The sequence below is a fragment of the Denticeps clupeoides genome, chromosome 3, assembly GCF_900700375.1.
Source record: "Denticeps clupeoides chromosome 3, fDenClu1.1, whole genome shotgun sequence".
Lineage (NCBI taxonomy): Eukaryota > Metazoa > Chordata > Actinopteri > Clupeiformes > Denticipitidae > Denticeps > Denticeps clupeoides.
Genome location: NC_041709.1, coordinates 14,592,804 through 14,615,233, shown reverse-complemented (window position 1 = coordinate 14,615,233; position 22,430 = coordinate 14,592,804). Strand labels below are relative to the sequence as shown.

Sequence of the window (22,430 nt, the reverse complement as noted above, 5' to 3'; positions counted from 1 at the left end):
ATCAGTACGTGCTGGATTGTTTTATGGTCACATTTGCATGAGGGATTTGTGTGCACAAACTGTATAAATGGTCTTGCTCAGGGATAAAGAAAAAAAACACAACTAAGTAGGACAAACAAGAAAGGTGACTGGAACCTCCAGAGCAGAAAATCTATGATTTCCAGAATTGTGGTAGAACACAATCTAGTCCTGAAAACAGCTTAAGCAGGCGTGTAGGAATGTCACTGATCAACATGATGTCTCAGGGGGCAGATCCCTGAAGGACATGACAGTAAGATGTATGAGGTGAAGCAGTCCCACAACAGCTAATCCAATCTAGTGCATGGATGGGGTCTTAGATGACAAACCACAAAAAAAAAAAAAAAAAAAAAAAAAAAGGCATTTCTTTGAAAGAAAGCATCATCGTCAAGACAAACACAATTAGGGTAAACTTTAAGGTCAACTTTAATAGCTATTACTAAAACAACTTTAAAAGGACGGGAAAGTCAACCCTCAAAAGTATTATGATTAAAAGCCAAAAACCAGGAAATTTAACTGGTGAGCAAACGTCCCAGGTAAGACTGTAAATCACTCAGCAATCTGAGTGCTACTGCTAAAGAATTCCAGCTCGTATACTGAATGACAGTAGCTAATGATAGTATAAAAGCACACACCCACACAGGAAATGTGTGGTTCAAAAACTGCCATCATGTGCACATTTCCTTCTGATCCCTACAGCTGTCGGTATAACAGTGAACCTGTGATTACAGAAAGTCACTTCTCGTCAGAAATATGATCGATCAGCACACCCATTCAACACACTCACCTGATTAAACCACTTGGCCCAGAACACTAAAGCCATGCTAGCTGCATGTGACTTGCTGCACAAGTCTGGCAGAAGCTTCTCCAGAAGTGAAAACTGACCGTGACACGCAGAGCAAAACAGCACAGCGCAGAAATTTACTGGGAAATGAAACTGAAACTGTTCCCTGTAGCTGCAGATAAAGGGCGGGAGGTTTAAGTGCTCAGTCACTTGACCACACCCATGAGTGTGCAAACAGGTCTGTGTGTGAACTATTGTATACGTGTTGCACTGTTGAGTCAGAAATACAGGTTTAGAAATCTCCACAAATCAGACAATAACAACGTCACTTCAGATCTATAATCAAATCTATGCAACAGAAAAAAAAGGTAAACCGAGTGTGTGTGTGTGTGTGTGTGTGTGTATTCTTAGATCTCCTGTTTTGATCAAGTCTTGGGCCACACACTCAGGACAAGTCATTGCTCAGCAGTGGCATGTAGAGCTTACAGAGATAAAAAACTTGTCAAGACTCACATCACATTAACACAATTGGGGACATTACATGGAAATATTAGAAACATGAAATGAAATGTTAGTCTGCAAACATGAACCATGATGGCATCAAATGCCATGCACACCAGAAAACTACAGCCAACAGTTCCTCACAGGCAATGACACAAGAACTCATGTCACAGAACCAAATACACACTTAAAACACATTCACCTCCCACCTCAGCAGGAGACAACTAGACAAGTTCAAAAGACCCATCCTGCTGACCAAGCAACAATGTGAGGGTTTACACATCACTAATCAAGAGCACAGAAATACAAAGAATCAAACCTTTAGATCAACAAAGTCTCATATAAAATCACCCGTGTGAAAATAATCAATAGCTGGATTTAAGTGGATTCAGCACAAGCCCAGTATGCAGCAGCAGTAGTGTTACGAAAAGGGCATTCTACAGATTTTACAGTCTGCACTATTAGTTCTCATTAAAAAGGGAAGAACATTCCTAAGAAACATGAACTCACTGGTTTGGACGAGCCCCTCCCCCTTGATGACGACCAGCTCCCATCTATCTTATCACTGCAGTCCTCTGTCCACTGTGGGAAAGAGCAGAAGAGAAAGACACATTTCTATAGGTCTCTCTGAATCACAGAAAGTAATTCAAGAATTCGATTTTTTTTCAAAAAGCATAAATTTAAAAGGAAGCACAGTAACGCTACAACGATTATTTTAATAATCAATTAATCTGTTGATAATTTTTTTGAGTAATCGTAGAATCAGATTTTTAAAAGAATCAAACACACACATGTATGGTTTACATCTGCCAAATATATACTTATAAAAAAAATGCCACCTGAGCTGCAAGAACAATAAATAAAAACACCACAAGCCACAAAATTTAAACGGGTTTGAGACACAGACACACACACACACACACACACACACACACACTTACTCTATCTCACTGCCTTTGTTCAGACACTTTTTGTTGCAATGCAAAAATGTGAGCATGTTGACATGCATCTGGCTCAGGCTTGCTCTTTTCTTTAAGGCTATGTTGCCTGCTGCAGAAAACAGCCACTGTCTCTTTCCTACAACTTCCTGTCCTACCCCCCAATCAATCATTCCAAAATGTACGCATGTTCCAGCTGCTAATGCACATGCACCTTGTGAAGCATCTCACACTGGCCTGGATATAGCGCCAGAGCTCCGCATCAACACTCTTATTATCTTGGACCAGTTCAAGTGCTATGCTTGACAGAGACACTGGTTGTTGAAGATCCAAACAAGTGAGGTTAAGAGGCCGAAGATGAACTTCTCACACTCCCAATTACACAGCATCCACACAGGCACTCAAGAAAAGGCCTTAACTGCTAGCTGTGGCGCTGAGAGAGGTCCAGGGTCAAGGTCATCCTACTAATGCTGGGTGGGAAATTCAAAAGTCTGACCCAACTTACAGCAGTGTACAGAGTCAAATACGTTTGAATGAATATGTTTTGCAATACGTTATACTGACAACAGTAAAAAAAAAATTATGTCATACTCCATTTTGTAGATGTCTGCGGGAGTCATGGTAAATTGCTTCACTTTACTCATTTGCATGCCATCACCCTACCTGTTACACATATTTTATGTTAAAAACATGTGTAATATTTGGTTATGTTTGCATATTGGTTCAATGTATACTTGCAATATTTACAATACTGTGGTCTAAAGCAGTCGCTAAAGCATTTCACTGCATATATTACAGTGTATGACTTGTATATGACAAATAAAATTTGAATTGCCATCCTAGAGTCAGTCCTTTTATAGCAATTTGTTGTCAACAACCAATAGATGATCTTTGACAAACCAAACAGGAATGCAAAAAACAGGAAGTTTGGCTCAGCACAGTAGCCCTATAAATAGTGGCCCTGCAAGATCCACAGTCCTGGTTAGATCATATTCAGTCACTAGGAGAAAAAAACAAGAGAGGATGTCAAATCTTTCAAGTATTATTAAAGTCTTCTAATGTATGAATAGTATTAGAACATTTCTTAAGATTATCATCAGGACAATGCAGCATTCAATCAATCAGTCTTTATTTATATGGCGCTTTTTACAATGTACATTGTCACAAAGCACCTAACGAACAGTGCTCAAAACCCCAGGTGAGCATTCCACAGAGTAGCGCAGGATCTAGATTTGAGGTTTACTGTAAATTACGATACAACCGAATTTTTGGGATGGGATATGTAACAGAGATTTTTTTAACTTCATGTTTATCGATTTTGTTTGTTTCACAAATCAGACACACACAATAAAGCAGGACAAAACAAATGTACATCAGAGAACAAATTAATAGTCTGGATTCCCTTATTTTACAGATGTATGTGTATATATACACATACAGATACATACATACATACATACATACATACATATATATATATATATATATATATATACACACACACACACACACACACACACACACACACACACACACACACACACACACACACATATACACATATACACACACACACACACACACACACACACATATATATCCATTTCATGCTGTATATTTCTTTCACTATTTCCAGACATTCTTCTTGTTTTGGTGGACCTGGCTTGTACATTGCTTTGTGAAAATTCTGTTAGTAGCCTGTATCTTCTTTTAACACACATGTCTGCCATATGACCATAACAGAGCCCCGTACATGACCAAGGTATTTGATAACCCAGAATCTTGACAGCGGTCAAATTAACACTCTTCCAAAACTTGAAATATAGGGACAGAAGCGAAAGACATGAGATTGCTTTGCATTTACTGTTCCAAATGTCTCCAGCATAGCTGTGCCACAGATAAAATTTTGCTCCTAATTTTAAGAGTGACAAAGAATATTACTACAAAAAAAACATATTTAGATGTAAATTGTTTACAAAAGCAGTAATAAGCACTTTGTTTATCATAACATACTGCGTTTGTTATTTTTTCCCTATCCAATCCGTAATTAAACAAATTTCAGTTGAATAAACATGCCTTGTTGCTAATAACTGTAATGAAGGGCTGCAACTATCTAATATTTTTGTAATCGAGTACTCTGTCAATTTTTTCATCCAATACATGAGTACTCTGATAAATCATACTTTTGTGTTTTTAAGCAACTCTATAAATAGTGTAATGCAACATGAAAGGCCTCTTAAAAAGAGCAAGCAATCTGCTGTTATTAATCACAAAAAAAAGTTATTTAAAAAAAGTTTTGAAACTCAACACTTTCATTAGATCAAAGCTTTCGGTGAAACATTTAAGACGCAACTTCACAAACAACCTATTTTTCCTTTTTCCTATTTTTAATTTTAATAAAAAAGGGGTGTACCCCCTGCTAGCCCGTGTTTGGTAAAAAAGGTACAAAATAATAAAAAGAAAATATAATTAACAATTTAAGTATTAATAATAATAATCAAATTTAAAAAGTCACGAATATTAATAGTCTCTCCATCTCCAAAATAATATCAAGTAGGGTTTGGAGAAACCCTAGGCGGGGCATAAACCAACGTCACTATTTCATTCTCCAATGTCCCTTTCATAATGACAAATCTTCTCTCCTTGTCACTGATTACTTTAGTACACTCAAAGAGTTGGAAACCAATATAACACATCTACAACAATGAATGGAAGGAAATACAATCTACATTATTATAGTCAAACCTCTTAAGCTTCTCACTTTCCTGCTGTGTTTCTTGCAAGCATATAACATGCAACCTCTATAATTTAGTCATTATTTTCCTATATTTAACAGGGTTATTCAGACCATTAACATTCAGCTACAGTACTGTAATTGTATTATCCACCATTCCCAGTTATCCAATTGCATAATCAATCCAGACCTGAACATAAAAACATCCTGAAGGTAAGGGCCCTCCCTAGTAATATAAAAAAATTCTACTACAAGTGACAAACACTTGGTGCTTACTTAAGAAATTTCTTCAGTCGGTTTAGCAGAACTTATTAATTTATTAAATTAAGTTACAAGTCTTTGTAATTACCCAGAGCCAGAGTCAATACAAATTATATTTCACATTTTATATAATGAATAACATATGAAATAAGAGCAACAGTCCCATTGGCTGAGTGGCAAATAGAATTAGAATGAAAAAAAATATATTAAATAGGTATTTCATAGATAAGTCATTCAGATCTGAATAGAAGGCCACACACACTACTGAGCCTCATTTTGACTTGTTTTAAAGATATTATCAACGTTGGATTAGAATGTAGTGTTTTTTCCACTTTAATTTTGAGTGTGACTCCAAATCCAGACCTCCATGGGTTGATAAATGTGATTTTCATTGATAATATTTGAGTGGTTTTGTTGTCAGCACATTCAACTATGTAAAGAACAAAGTATTTCATTCATTCAGATCTAGGATGTCTTATTTTTGTGTTCACTTAACTTTTTTTGCATAGAACAGACTGGAGGACAGTGTATATTCAAACCCAACAATAACAATAACTATTGCCAATATAACAAGACTAAAAAAGGTTGGAAAAAGAGATGCATCTCATAGCATTAACTTTCCCTTTGTGAGTTGCTGGGGTGGAAAGTGAATAAGCTTTACTTTGAGTCTGTGTCATCCAGTTGGTTCTATGCAATAAACAGGCTGACAGTGGTGCTTGTGGGATAGAGAAAGTAACAATTCTCTACAAGACTGAAACAGTGAGACGAGTGGGAGAAACTAGTCCCCCCATTGATTGTACAAATGAAGATGTATTTTTTAGTTGTAAATGATCTCACCAGTCGCTAAGATTTTGATGACAGAGATTTGCTGCTCAAAAACAGAGGGAAATAGCGAAAAGACGGGAAACCTGTAATCTACAACCCCAAATCAGAAGGGGTGGAAAATGCGAATAAAAAAAAGGAAAAAAGCAAGTAATACATTTTCCTCAAATTGTATTTCATTGCAGACAGTATTAACACAAAATAATTCATGTTTTTTCTTGTCAACATCATTTGATTTGTAAATAAATATCCATTCTTGCCATTCAGGCTTCTACCACTTTGTACAGTTCCCATTCCCAAGACATTTAGGCATTGAAGAAATCAAGTGACTAAGTGTTTCAGATGTTAGTTTGTCCCATTCGTCCTGCAAACAACGTTTTTGGTGCGCAAAAGTACGGGGTCCTCGTTGACGCATTTTTCGTTTCAAAATGCACCAAACATGAGACAAATCAGGGCTGCAGGCAGGCCAGTCAAGCATCCGCACCCTCTTCTTACGCAGCCATGCCTTTGTTATGTGCGCAGTATGTGGTTTGGCATTGTCTTGCTGACATAAGCAGGGGCGTCCCTGGAAAAGACGTTGTCTTGAAGGCAGCATTTGTTCCTCCAAAACTGAGACATCCTTCTCAGCATTGATGGTGCCATCGCAGAAGTGCAAGTTACCTTTGCCGAAGGCACAGACAACTTTTTTTGGAATGTGTTGCAAGCCTGAATGGCAAGAATAGATGTTTATTTACAAATCAAATGATGTTGACAAGAAAAAACATTAATTGTTTTGTGTTCATACTGTCTGCAATGAAATACAATTTGAGGAAAATGGATTACTTGCTTTTTCTGTTTTTTTATTCGCATAAAAAAAGAAGGGGGCAGGATGTTTGTTTAAGGAGACCTTGCCCCCTCTTGCCCCAGGGTAGAGCCGGTCCCGGTGGCCGACCTCCCTTCTTTCGAGCAACGCGTTGTGGAAGAGTCCAGGTTTTCATTCGACTTATCCATCATTTTGTCAATTTTTATAACTTTTTAGTGCTTTCCCTCCTTTCATTCTTGGGTTGAAAATATTTCAATGTGATTCGTATATAGGAGGGTCCCAAACTATTTTTAAATTGTGTTTTGTAACAATTTAAATGGCTAAAAAGTGTCACTGTGCTGAATTATTTTGTCATAACAATTGACATCACATGGTTGAAAAGTTGAACAACAATGTATTCTGCCAGATGAAATACAACCCTGTTGTCAACGTTTAGGCCATGAAGCTCACCTGTGAGATGTTGGACTGGTTCTTGGTTCCCTCTCCATCCACCTCAGTTTTGTCACTCAGCAGACCCTGTACCTGGTATTCCAGCACATAGGAGTCAATAAACCGCTCCAGCTCCTCGATCTCTTGCGAGCGCGTGCTGCCCGCCTCTGAAGATGCCGATGCCACCGACGAGTTCTCCATGGCAACCAGCCACCAGTGGGGGAGGGAGGGAGAAGCTGGACCTGCAGCAGGAGGATGAAGATGAAGAGCTCATTAAAAGGCTCCAGATCGTTCTGTTTAGTTAAGGTCAAGCGTTCAAATGAAAATGACAACGAAATTAATTTTCTCGTAATGGTGATTTTGAGGACCCTTCAATTAAACACCTCCATAAGGTTAGTTATCTATCCCGTTAAATTTGCATCCTTAACCAGCTAAGGGTCATCCTTTTCCAACTGCTCTTTGCTAACCCAATCTATCATCTCCACCCATACAAACCCATTATTCACATAGACCTATGAGCAAAAAATATTTGTAATTACAGGGAGTGGCTAGTGACCAGCTGGCAACCAGGTGGGACCTTTAGGGAACTACTGTACAGTACAGTGGAACTACACACATTTTTTTCCACATTTTGTTATGTTACAGCCTTATTCAAACGTAAAAATGTTTGTGGTGTTTGGCAAATTTATTAAAAATAAAAAAACTGAGAAAGCACATGTACATAACTATTCACAGCCTTTGCTCAATACTTTGACTTTTTCCAATATGATGCCACAAGCTTGGCACACTTATCTTTGGCCTAAGAATTGTTTACAGACATTTCTTTGATTTCCTTTTTGGTTTGGGCTCTGATATGAACTGTAAGCTGTAAGACCTCATATAGGCAGGCGTGTGCCTTCCCAAATCATGTCCAATCAACCTTTTTCCACAGATGGACTTCAATTAGGCTTCAAAAACATCTCAAGGATGATCAGGAGAAACAGGAGGCACCTGAGCTCAGTTTTGAGCTTCATGGCAAAGGTTGTGAATACTCATGTACATGTGCTTTAATTTTTTTTAATATTCAAGTAAACATTTTTCATGTTGTCCTCATGGGGTGTTGTGTGTAGAGAAAAAAAAGACGATATTTATTGCAATTTACAGGTAAATATGTATGTAACTGTATCTGAAAGGGTAACATGTCCGTAGCAAAGACTCTGCAGCAGGAAGTTGTATAATAAACTTTTTACAGATACATCAACATATAGCATAACCATATACCAGATAAAGCAGTATCTGGGCAATTCTACTGAAAGTGGACTTTCTGTTACACCAATAAGGCCAGTGAAATACCAGGTATTTGTATGATGTGAGTGATTATATAGTGATTTTTCTGTATTCAGCTGTAGTGCTGTTTGCACGATTAATCTAATCGCAATCGTAATTGCGATGTCAGTCTGTGAGATTACATGAATGCAAAAAGCTGCGATTTAAATTAATAGCACATGGATTGAATCGGCAAATGTGACATGTTTGGTCACATGACTTTCGATTCGGTTCAATGGAGACCTCAGATTCGTGACTCGCATAGACATATGGGTACACGTACGTCAATGTCGCCGCCATATTGCGATAGGCTCTGCTGTGGAGTGAAGCATATACATGTCTATGGAGAGAAGGGCATAAAAATGCCTCACTCTTGTGCTGCTTGGGGCTGTTCAAACCTCTGTACGCTCCAAACCAGATCCCGGGGGATTACATTTCATAGGTAAGGCTGCACCATTGTTTTTAATATATTTGTCCATTATAAAACTTTTTTTATAAGTCTTAACCTTAGCTAAGCTAGGCTAAGCTAGCGAAGTTATACATTCCTTAGTTCAAGTCAGCCTCCAAACAACGTTTTGGCTAAACGTAGGCATTAACTATTTAGACTGTTCTTAGCTGTTTAGTTAACTTTTCTCAAACTTTGAAGGTTTCCTAAAGAAATTCACCTCAGTTTACAAATCTTAACTTTAGCTAAGCTAGCAAAGCTATGCATCCCTGTGTCAGCCTCCAAACAACGTTTTGGTTAAACGTAAGAACTATCATACAGGATTTTATAATGCCCAAATATAATCAAAACAGTTGTTTAGCCTTACCAGGGTTTGTCGTTCGACAGTAAAGTTTTTTGTGATTTTTTAATTTTGTAGAATATTGTATTTTGAAAGCACTGGGCGTTTCAAGTTGTTATAAGTAGTTTGTATGTTTCACTTTGAAATTAAAAATTTCACTATTAGTAATTTGTATGCGACTTTTCATTGATATACAAGCAGATGTCCTTTATCATATCGCAATCGCAATATTGATCTCAATAATTGCAATATGTCTTTTTCCCCCAAATCGTGCAGCCCTATTCAGCTGTAAAAAATTTTTTTTAAAGAAAATAATTAAATAACACAATGATTGTTCCTATTTTATCGTACAGTCCCTCCAGCATTCCAATATTTTATTTAGTGATTTTAAAAATCATAATGCACAGAGAACCAAACAGGTAATTTCCATGTGTGTGTACCAATTGCCAGATCAGTTTGAAGGTGTCCAAATCAGTTTCAGTGACTGTTCACAATGGGAGAAATTTATCTTATGGGGAAAGCTCAACCTTCAGAAGGACAGTTCAAACATCAGCTTCAACATTCCAGAATAAAAGATGCCCTAGTAAAATCCCTAACCTCAATCCCATTAAGAATGTTATTACAGCAAAATGTGGTTTTACCAGTTTACCAGGGTTTTGAGAAGCCTACTTATGTAAACAGATATTTCACAATTATTATATATTTACATGTGTTTTACAAATCTAATACGCATAAGATTGGAAAATAAGAAGAATGGACAAACCCAGCTGTGTTTGTTGCCTATAGGGATTGAAACCTGTGATTTAAATTGACATAATAAACTGCACAACACTGCAGACAAAAATGCAACCTATTTACCACACATTGTTTGCAGAATTGTGAAACTTCAGGATTGCAGTAAATTGAGAGGTGGGTTAAGCTTTAGACTATGTCTTATACCTCCTTAATTTTGAACAGCTGATGACATAGCTTGGCTCTCAGTCACATGGTACCCTAGGAGGCGAGAGGCGTCCCTGCTGCTAATCTGTCTGTAAATCTCTGCCTGATGAACTCGCAAAGCAAAGAGGATTTACAACTGAAGCAGCCACCCTGCTAATATACACTAGATCCTAATATAGCAGTTACAGTCTAAATTCTCAGGTGTTATACATATTTCCATATTGAATTTATAATGTACACTACACAAAAATAATTTGACAAACATTTTACTAAATTTACTTGACAGCATAGGAGGGAACTAATACCTCATTTTGATTTCTAGGCTTGCTGCATACAGGCATTTCAAATGAAAGTGATGTGATCATCATTGTGGTACACTGCAGCACAGCAAATGTGTCCTCTGCTTTTAACCCATCACCATTAGTGAGCAGTGGGCAGCCATGAAAAGCGCCCCGGGGACAGTGTGTGTGGACGTTGTTTTGCCCAGTGGCACCTCAGTGGCACCTTGGTGGTTCAGGATTCAAACTGGCAACTGTCTGATTATGAGTGTTTCCTTTCCCGCTAGGCCACCACTGCCCCATTTATTGAGAACCACAGTGCATTCAAGTGGCTGAAGTCGTGGATCGAGGCAAAATTAACAAAATTGCTTGTAGCTTAGATAAACACCAATGGTCCAAATGGAGGAATCATAGCACATATACAAGGCACATATTTCCTTTCAGATTTGTTGTTTCATTGTAATTCAGCCCCGCCTGTATTCAAAATATGTATTCAAATATGCCAATGTCTGTCTGGCCCTGAAATAACTAGAATGAAACTTATTTTTATTTCATAGACGGAAGCAATTTTGAACACTTGCTCAGCAGTAACCCACTGACCTAGATATTAATTCTACTTAACAAATTTCAATACCTGGACAAACACATTAAATGTTTACATTATGCATATATTTAGCCCTAAAAGAGTTTATACATATATAGGAAAGTGCCCCCCTCCCTCCCCCATTTGTATGTTGGCTGGTGTTATGTTGGTACGAAGCAGCAATGAGAAAATCTGCTCCCAAGCACACAATAAACCGCAACAGGAAGCAGCGACTCCTGTTTACTGCATCTGACCTCTCTTTCTATCCTATTTTTCTTCACTTGCCTGAGGCCTAACGGCCCTCTCCCAGCATAGACTGTCTAGACAGAACAGATGCAGTCAGACAAAAAGGCCCCAGAGCTCAAAATGTGGGGGGACAAAAGTTGAATCACATCCAATTCAATAATGGAGATCAGCTGACCTCTGAGCTCTGAAATGTCACAGGTCATAAAAGCATGTTGTCAACTTTTCTTAACCTTCTTCACACTGGAATGTCAGGCCAAGTTGAACTGTAGTGACTACAAACCCCCATCCATCAGAACAACTCACCTGCTGCACAAGTGGGCGTGACTCGAAAGAGGAGCAGTGTCTTACACCAGAAACAGAGACACCCGGACCCAGACTCAGCTGGTACAACTGACAAAACAAAACTAAAGAAAGATTGGGGGCAAAAAATTCTTCATCGGTGCAGCCTCAAGGGGGCAGTGTGATGTTGATCTATGGGCCAACATAAATCTATCTGAAGGACGCTGTGTCCCGGGGCTTATACCACTAAAAAGACTGTGTCATTCAAGTACTATATAATAGTGCATAAACTATGAAAGCTATTCATGCTAAATATTTCACAAGTTTTGGATATCATGTTCAGCAATTACAAAATAAACTCACTTTCAATGTATTATGAACTGAATAGAACTTTTTATATCATTTTGGAGAATTGCATAATGTTTATAGCTTATATACAGGGCCCTTGAATGAAACCAATGTGATCGCACATGTGATCTAATTTGTCAATTGTGTGACAAAAAAAATGGTTGCACCGTGAAAAAAAAAAAATTAATCTCCAATAATTCCAAGTGGTTCAAGCAACATATTAGAAACATACCATATTCCAAACCAATCAGAGATTTTGAAGGGCAGGACCCGCCTCTGATTGGCCTATTTCCAGATATTCCTGTACATTTGAAAGTGTGAGTGATGCGAACAGACAGAGAGAGGTGAGTATACTGGTCCAGTCAGATTGTTAAAGTGGATGTAGCCACGGATTACAGTTTTAATCAGGCCTTAAAAGTTAGACCTGAGTCCGACAAGTACATCTTTTTAAAATCAGAGATTATCGTGGCAGCTAATGCTAGCCAACATGACTATACCAATATGCTTCGCGCACGATACCAATCGTTTCTAAATTTTCTAACGTCATTTTTCATGCTCAGTTTTCCCCCTCACCTCAGATCCTCAGACCCAGATGATAATCAAAACATTTATCCTGTTTTGATCTCAGCTCAGTAAAGCACCAACATGTTTTCAGAAAGTGACCTTTCTTGTAGAATTGCGCAGGAAATTTTTTTATTTAATGAATTATTTACAAGTCAATATTGCCTATATGGACAGAAATTTAAAAAGGAGAAAAAGTAAACCTGTTAAATGCGATAACATTGAAAATGTGGTGCACCTAATTTTTTGTGCTCTGGTGGTGCACCAAAGAAAACAGTGCAAAAAGTTAGTATAGAGCCTTGCATATACATCATGCATTAACATAGAGTAGATTCACATAGCTGCACATAACTGCAGGGCATTGGCAACTAGCTGTGTCAATTGTGCAAATAAGTTATAAATGAACAAATAGCAAATAAGTATAAAAATACTGTCAGTAAAATAATATATATATATATATAAAATTTCGGTCTTTGACTTCTTCAAAGACCAATTTTAGCAATATTACATATAGACACACAACAGACAAAATGATTATTTCAACAACAAAAAAACTATTTCTGAGCAGCAAAGAACTTTTTGTGAATGTTCCCATTATGTGCTCATTACACATTATAAACAGTGAAAATGACACCACCGATGGCATATGGGGAAAGAGGAGCATTGAGACATCTGGATGTTTGGCTTTATGGATGTTTATAGCAGAAATGTAGAGTAAAGTTATTGGCAAAGGGTGTGTGTGTGTGTGTGTGTGTGTGTGTGTGTGTGTGTGCGTGCGTTTGTGATAAATATGGGAATAAATGAGGTGCAAAGAGGAAGAGGAGTAGGCCTTTTTGATATTAAGCATAGCATGGGTAGTATGCATGTTTAAAACAGTGAACAGGAATGCATGCGTATCATTAAAAACTCAAAAAGACATGAAGACAACACATACACACACTCTTTTGTTCTAGCCACACCATGAAATTGCTCGGTTCCTCTCTTCCATGCATTGGAGTCTCAGAAGCCACGTGGTCGGGTGCTGCCTCCTCCCCCCTCCTCACACACACACACACACACACACACACAGGCAGACACACACACTCGCCAAACAGCTGTTCCAACAAAGAGAAGACACGCCCTAGTCACGGCACTGCGCATCTCTATGGCAACACAGAAGCTCTGCAGGGTGGTGTAAGTCTTCAGGGCAACGTGAACTGATGGCACCGACTGTTACTGCCGATGTGTGAGGAACTGCGCCACGTCACTCCCTGACATAGCCTAGCCCCTGTGCTAACAACACAACCCAGACAAAGGAAGTCTGCGCTGTCAACCTGGTGATCTGTGCACCGCTATAGTCATTTGTTTAGCCAGACTGAAGAAGATTTCAAGAGAAAACCACTATGCTCACAATTTGGGGCAAGAAAAGAAAATCAATGAATAAATCCGGGCTTCCCAGAGGGGCCTGGCTGCAAGTAATAGACTGTAGATTCGCTGACAACATACTAATCCATAAGAATTTGGTTTAACTCGCATACAATCCGTTTGCAGTCCAGAATCATGTACAAACAGCCTATTCCAGACTAGCTTCACCAACGTTGATGCAAAGCAAAAAAAAAATAAAAAAATTAAAAAATGGATTAGTGAATAATTACTAGAAACAGAACTGTTTCAGTCTAACTGTTACAAAATCCATGATCCATGTTGAAAATCAATGATGTCAGTCAATAGACCTACAAACCAAAAGTGTATCAAGTTACATCAGCACAAGATTTCTTTGTGCAACCTACTACGCTGGCCTAAATTCACCATAGATGAGGCAGCATGCAGCTGCTGGATGAAAGGCAGGATGCTGCAGGGTGTGGATCTAAGCAGCGTACGGCTAATTTGAACAGCTAAGATGCTGTGTCACCTTGGGATGAAGCAGAAAGGGCAAGAAACACGGTTGCACAGTCATGTAAATAAATATAAATGAATGGGGTTTTTTTGTGTCAGATTTTGTACTAAATGTATCAATGAACTTAACTAATTAACTTCACAACATCCTAATATACTAAAGGGAAAACAGTGGCAAAACACAGCTTTCAATCTGTGTGGGAATGGGCTGAACATATCTTCATCAGCCATTAAAAACATTAAAGTGAAATGAGGAAAGATGGGACAATTTCGGCAAGGTTTTCCAGACATCCACATTCAACTAACTGGACAGGGGAGTTGTGGATGGAAAGTGAGGCATGAGTGACAGATTACAATGTGAGTGTATTAGACATAAGGGGTAATGGAATCATATTTCGCTTGTTCATGATGTTCTTCTGGTTCCTCTGTTGAGCATATTGGATTTGATCAGCATGCACAATCAACAGATTACAAAACAGTACCAACAAATAGTGAAAGTGAATAATGACTACTGTGTGTCTATGATATGAAACAGAGCATTATCAGAATTCAGTTAATAAAATATCAATATATTAGTTGTGAATCATGCCTGGAGTAACATTCCCAGCAAACTATCTTCCAAGTCAACTATGTTCCATGCCCATCAAAAAAAACATGCAGGTGAAGACTTGGTCTGGTGTCAAGATGGGCAGCAAAGAAGCCACTTCTCTCCAAAAAAACATCAAGGACAGACTGATATTCTGCAAAAAGTACAGGGATTGGACTGCTGGTCTCTGGGGTAAAGTCACTTTCTTCCCTTTAGGCATCTGGAAAAATTATTCTCCAAAGAAGAAAAGGTGAGCGCTACCATCAGTCCTGACTCGTGCCAACAGTAAAGCATCCTGAGACCATTCATGTGTGGGGCTGCTTCTCATCCAAGGGAGTGGGCCATGAATAAAGAATGGTACCAAAACATCCTCCGACAGCAACTTCTCTCAACCATCCAAGAACAGTTTGGTGAAGAACAATGCCTTTTCAGGCATGATGAAGCACCATGCCATAAGTGATAACCAAGTGGCTCGGGGAACCACCGGACCTTAATCCAATTGAGAATTTGTGGTCAATCCTCAAGAGGCAGGTGGACAAACAAAAACCTACAAATTCTGTACTGATTATGAAGTTTGGTTGTCATAAGTCAGGATTTATACTGGTGTATACTGTTGTACTGACAATAAACCAATCTTGAATCTTGAATTTGGCCCAGAAGAACAATATTTACTCTTTGTATAAACTTGATGTAATTGTCAATAAAAGCCTTTAAAACTTATGAAATACTTGTAATTGCAATGACTTTCCCATCTTCTCAGTCACTCAGATGGAGTGTTTTAAAAGGCAAATGCCTGTGCAAATTAACTGAGCACGTTATCATGTGACTTGTAAATCTCATTCAGCCTGCTGCCAACCAACAAAACAAAAGTAGGCCTTAGCAGCAAACATGCTTCATAAGCAAGCGCCTCAGGGACTCTGACTCCCTGGATGTTGCTTGACATCACCCTTGTTACACAATCCAGCTCATCCCCTGCATCTAAAGGCGACGAGCGAAAGCTATATCTAGCAAGCACCCCGTGCTGAGACTCTCAGCCTAATCTTCCCAAAGACTAGGTCTCTCTCTATCTCTCTCTCTGGGTGTTCTACCTTGTATCTGTGCATCTGAACAGTCTGTAAAAAAGGCGCCAGAGGCATGGCTGTGTTACAGAAAACCCATGCTGTCTGCCTCCTGGACGTCCGTGTGCCATGTATACAGAAGCTCTGGGCTAATTCGCACCACATTTTAGCAACTCTACAGGGCGATACGTTGTATGCCACTCGTCACTCATTAAACCAGAGTTCCAACCTCTCACTAAGTCCTGAAAGTCTCACAACAGTATCTATTAGGGCTGCACGATTTGGGGGAAAAAAAACATATTGCGATTATTGAGATCAATATTGCGATATGCGATTGCGATATGATAAAGGACACTTGCAATCAATGAAAAGTCGCATACTAATAGTGAAATGTTTAATTTCAAAGTGAAACATACAAATTACTTATAACAACCTGAAATGCCCAGTGCATTCAAAATACAATATTCTACAAAATTAAATAAAATCACAAAAAACTATTTTACATTACTGTCGAACGACAAACCCTGGTAAGGCTAAACAACTGTTTTGATTATATTTGGCCATTATAAAATCCCGTATTATAGTTCTTACGTTTAACCAAAAACGTTGTTTGGAGGTTGACTTGAACACAGAGATGCATAGCTTTGCTAGCTTAGCTAAGGTTAAGATTTGTAAACTGAGGTGAATTTCTTTAGGAAACCTTCAAAGTTTGAGAAAAGTTAACTAAACAGCTAAGAACAGTCTAAATAGTTAATGCCTACGTTTAGCCAAAACGTTGTTTGGAGGCTGACTTGAACACGGGAATGCATAGCTTCGCTAGCTTAGCCTAGCTTAGCTAAGGTTAAGACTTATAAAAAACGGGATTTTATAATGGCCAAATATATTCAAAACAATTCTCCAGCCTTAACTATGAAATGTAATCCCCCGGGATTTGGTTTGGAGCGTACAGAGGTTTGTACAGCCCCAAGCAGCACAAGAGTGAGGCATTTTTATGCCCTTCTCTCCATAGACATGTATATGCTTCACGCCACAGCAGAGCCTATCGCAATATGGCAGTGACGTTGACGTACAATGCAGCGCGTCATGCGGCGTCTAACCATATGCCTCCAAATCGAAAGTCATGTGACCAAACACGTCACATCCGACTGAACTGAGACTTGCCGATCCAATCCATGTACTAATCATTTAAATCGCAGCTTTTTACATTTATGTAATCGCACAGACTGACATCGCGATTACGATTGCGATTAGTGCAGCACTAGTATCTATTTTTGAGTACTTCCTTTAGCTGCCCACTGAAAACAGATAATTATTAGTTTATTATTGAAGGTGCTGGAATGGCTTAGTGAGAACCACAGTTCATGAATACTCTTGATAAAAAATAAAAGCTGTCAAATAAACTAGAAAGGCCCATTTGCAAACATGCACACAGACATAAAAACAGAGAATAGTGACACATATTGGTTTATGAAATGCTCATTAACAAACCAGCATGTAATGTACCGTATGGGAATGGCACCATAGGAAATCTGTGAATGGACATTAACCAACAGAAGGAGTGGTGCTGCTGCCAAATGTTAAAGCCTCATCCAAGATCCTCTCTTATTCACACCCACACCCACACACACGATTATCTGTATCTTTCTCACATTAGCAAAATGTTACCCCAGTACCAGACATGACAGACTGGTCACTAGTAACTGGCTCATGTCTACAGCCTTTACATCCATTCATTCATTTCACATTCAGCTACTGAATAATTCATTTATTTTATCTTGGAGAGCAGTTTGGCTTGGAGATTCCAGCTCGGACATCTACTCAAACCACAACACAGCATGCTCAGCCTTTTTATAATGATGCCAATGGATCCAGTTCAGGACTGTTCAACATCAAGTTTCCACCAGCTCAACCATTTCAATCAACAATGTGTCAAAGGAACGGCACCGTGCAGAACAGCTACTTAAATACTCATAGTTCACGGTGAGAGTGAGGGACAATGGGAAGAAGTGAGGAGTACAGGAAGTTCAGCTCTTAAATGGGAAAAAAAGAACCATTTCAACAACCATTCCCTTCAGGATAACATTTCAATGGAAGAAGACCAGTTAAACAAAAAACCTTTAATAGAATTACATTATAAATTGTATTATATATATCATACAGCACTTTGCATTCTTCAGTTTTTTTGTGGATAATATTGTATTTACTTATATTATAAAACAAATGACTGGTTAAATGTACAAATCCATATGCATATGACTAAAAAGAGCAACTACTTATGAAGTATTTTAAAGCAAGATTATGAACACATATGTAATACATCAGTCATAACCACTGTGCCATAAAGAAGCTCATGTTATATCAGGCACTGGCTTAACCCAAGACAGCTATGGAACAAAAAAGGTCCAGAGAATGCTCTTCCTTATCCATCGGATGGCTAGAAAAGGGTGCCTTCTCCATCGTCTGAGGATGACATGAAGATAATAATGGTACAGTGCAGCTCAAAGAGAGGGGGCGGTTGCTGCTGGACCCCACCATCGCTATCAGGCTTTTGGGGGGGGGGACGGGACAATGTGGCCATTGTTCCCAGGGCTTGACCTGGTGATGGGGCTTGGGGAGCAGGGCAGTGTAGGCTGGCTTTAGGGAACGTTTTGCAGCCCTAGCTGGCCTACAAAAGCCTCCGCATTGTTTGCATGCTGCTGCAACACACAACACACTGTCAACCCTACACAACAACAGCAAAGAATGGCCAGGAGGACTTCATAATGGGAACAGCAAGCTGAACATTACCTCATGTATGAACCAGAAAAACAAAGACTGAGTGACAGTTGAGCTCCTGACCGTTACAGAAACTATCATCAATCAGAAGACAAGATGCAGTTGTCTTCTTGGGAACGTAAAAGACCAATTTAACACTTTTACTGAATCATTTGCCAATTCCGATGTGTTTAGTTTCTTTTCTTGCACAAACCTAGTCAATAAAACCCCCATGCCACATTCAGAAAACACTACATCAGTGGCGGCATCAATCTCAAATCCTAGTCCTGGATGGAATATCAAGGAACAAAGCAAAGCAAATGATTTAGAGAAGGCTTTCTGAATACAGTATTGTGAAAATGTGCATTAAATATCTAAAATAAACACCATTAATTGTGCTCTTAATAAGAGTTCGTAAGAAGACTATGGTCTGGTATTACATTAAGAAACAGATGGATTTGAGGAACAACCATCTTGCACCGATCCTTCAAAACTTGTGTGCGAGTGGGAGAGAGGGTGGTCAAACCAAATATGGATTTGCTTTAGATTTCTCTTCTGTTTCCTCACTGCATTTTATTCCTCTTTTAATTGATTAAATCAAAGTATTCATATTTTAATGTCATTCTTAGTTTATAGCACTTTTTGCCACCTGCCTAAAACTTTTGCACAGTACTGTAAATTATCCAGAACTAGAAATAGAGCCACAAGCTGCAGCGGCCGCTTGCCACGGAATGCAATTTAAGCCCTGTTGAAAATGATTAGGCAGCGCGGAAACTGAGACGGTGACGGGGGGAAACGGCAAGGTCACACACAGTGATGGTAATAAACAGCAGCAGTACAGCCTCCGTCTGGGCCTTTAACCCCCCCGCCTTGACCCGGAGAAACTTCATCGCTATCACGGAATCTGAAATGTGTGATCCAGCACGCGTCCGTCCAATTTCAAGCCGATCTGCAACCATGCAGCAGCAGAGCAGACAATAAACAAATGATTGGAACCAGGCACTGACAAACACTGCACATAAGGCCCGGCAATCCAAAATTAAGCCTAATAGAGTGAAGCCTCTTTTATCTTGTTCCACATCCACGAATTCAATGCCACAGTCTCTTTTGTTCATGGGCCCTCCAGGTAAAACGTTCTATTAGATGGAACTGTTAGTCCACTTTGGGTTCAAGCCGTCATTTCAGCTCATATCAAGATGACGCTGTCGAAGGTTAAAACACAACCGTGATACAGACAAGCACACAAAATGCACTCGTTCAACCACAGATGCAATCAACAGAAAACTATTCAACCAACTGACATGGCAGATAAAGCTTTGACAGCCTTACGGTGAGATATGGGCCAAACCTGCAGTGAGTACACATGCACAGACAAGCTTTTTACTGTGTCGCTGGATGCAAGTGTGTCATTTTTTTTTTTTTTTAAGAATGTCAGGAATGTAGCCTTCAGCCCCATGCCAAATCCATCTTAGACTTTACATATTCCAATTTAAGTCAGTCTGTACCAATTCATAATGCTGAATGTTTACTTCGGTGTATACATGTATGCAGCATGTGTAAGTTGTTATACAGTAATGATAAAATAAAGCAAATAAAGTATTTCATACACTGACCTTGCAAAAAAAAGAAGTCGTCGTCTTTCAATTAAAAGGAACCGAATAAATCCCTTTGAGGACTGTTTTGTAAATAGACCGAAAATCAATAGTTTAAGAGTGATGGTTACTGAGAAAGATGTAGAGAAGGATTCTTACATCTGTGTTCACAATATAAGGAAATAGGTTGTGAAATAAATGAAAATTGGTGCCAGTGAACAGGGCAGGGTCTTCTTAGGAGCCAGTCATATATAATGTATTACAGGGTAAGGATGGTAAAGACCTAATGGGAATCAAACCCAAATGACCATGAAAAGAAGAAAAAAAAAAGCCTGCATCGGCTCCAGTAGGAAAGCTGGCTAAAATGAAATGTATAGACATATTAGCGTTTATGATTTTATGGCATAGCAATAAATAATTATTACCTGTATCGGCAACCCACACTGGTCACCAGCATATCCAAACATGCTGCCCCACTGCTTTTACAACAGGGACAGAATTATCTGGGTATGAACCAGTACGAACAGAGAGTTCTGTTTATATGTTAATAAAGAGCATGGATGCTTCGATGTTTCTGCAAAAACAGACAGAAAAAATGTTGGTCGACTGCTGGTGCGTGTGTCTGCTGCAGAATGACCACATCTGACTGGTGGTGTCCAGCCATTCCCTGCTCCCCGTGACAATTACCTTCCGCTTAAAATATGGCAAACCAGGACGGATCCTGAGCCGAACTATTTAACGTCCAAGTGAAGCAGGAGTATTTCATGTGCAGAACGCGTCGCCTACCCGACCCGCGTTGTTGGCCGCGCTGGGTCTGTCGGTGTCGTGCCAAAATGTGACTCCCTGGGTAGAAAGGAATCGTTTCCCGGTCGAAAAAATTGCGTGTCGAACCATCCACCGGCCCCAGTTGTAGATTTGCGACGCCGTGACTGTCCGTCGCCTGGAGCTACAAGGGACGCGCACGTCCACATCTGTGCAGACATGCGGAGCCCCGCTGCCAGCCGCACATGCTTTAGAGGGGCTGGCGTGCAGAGTTCCGGCACGGAGCGGTAATTCGGCACGACACCGGCCACTCAACAAAGGTGATGCAACCGCGTCCAGGATCCCTTCCTCCCGCCCGAGGAAAGAAGGAAAAGAGACGCGCTGTGGCGAGAAGGCTGCGGCGGCCCACGGCTCGCCTGGCGGCCGCGGCGTGGGCTTCTGCGGGCGACGCCGGCGGTTTATGAATGGACGAGGTCGGATGCACACGGTCGCGTCGTTTTTGGCGCAAGATCGGCCGATGACAACTCGGCGTTGTCAACAGGTCTGGTCAGCCTGGTGCCCATTTCACTGCCCTGTTCTCTTTTTCGTAACATTAATTTATCGGCGGGGTTCCAGACGAGATGTTAGGGGTACGGAGCCGGGCACGCGCTGCCACTCTCATATTTATGAGACAACTGGGCTCCAGGACGAAAATTACAAGTTGTAATTTAGAGAAAGAAAATACGGCGTAGTGGTTCCAGTCGCACGCCGTAAAACACCAACCGGCAGAGAGGGTCAAACTTCACGCCCAACCCACAAACACACAACGCGGCGCGGCTCACCCTGCAGCGGGACTCGGCCTCACGGGGAATGTGGAATCGCCTCCCGGTTTTAAATCCGCGGCGTCATTGTGCTGGTTTATTTTCCTGGGGAGAGGAAATGTGTTCCGAGGGGGGAAAAAAGATTACGCTGCGTCCCTGACAGGGCGGGAGAGGGAGGGATGAGGAGGCAGGAATATGACGTCGGGTCCGGTTCGCTGGCAGAACGGAGAGGGGCTTTCTGGGAGTTGTAGTTTTCTTGTGTTGAAATGTGTCAGATCTATCTCAGATAATTAATTATATCATAGTAGCTCTTAAGTTATGCCTGGTTATTATGGGTTAAATATTAGCTGGTTGTTTATTAATTATATAATCATATATATATTAGCTGGT

General features: G+C 39.8%; 1 protein-coding gene across 3 annotated transcripts in view; it reads right to left on the bottom strand.

The window, feature by feature from the left end:
- ctif (CBP80/20-dependent translation initiation factor) overlaps positions 1-22,203 on the bottom strand; it is a 70,308-nt gene extending 48,105 nt beyond the window's left edge. For 2 of the 3 annotated variants that reach the window (XM_028971931.1, XM_028971932.1), the window contains exons 1-3: positions 22,062-22,203; positions 7,311-7,531; positions 1,814-1,885 (exon numbers count right to left, since the gene is read on the bottom strand). In XM_028971931.1, the coding sequence (XP_028827764.1) occupies positions 1,814-1,885; positions 7,311-7,490 (252 nt within the window). In that variant the 5' untranslated portion in view covers positions 7,491-7,531; positions 22,062-22,203. Of the gene's footprint in view, positions 1-805; positions 921-1,813; positions 1,886-7,310; positions 7,532-22,061 lie in introns of those variants that run through there. The other variant, XM_028971933.1, reaches the window with a different exon arrangement.
- Between the last annotated feature and the right edge of the window lie 227 nt (positions 22,204-22,430).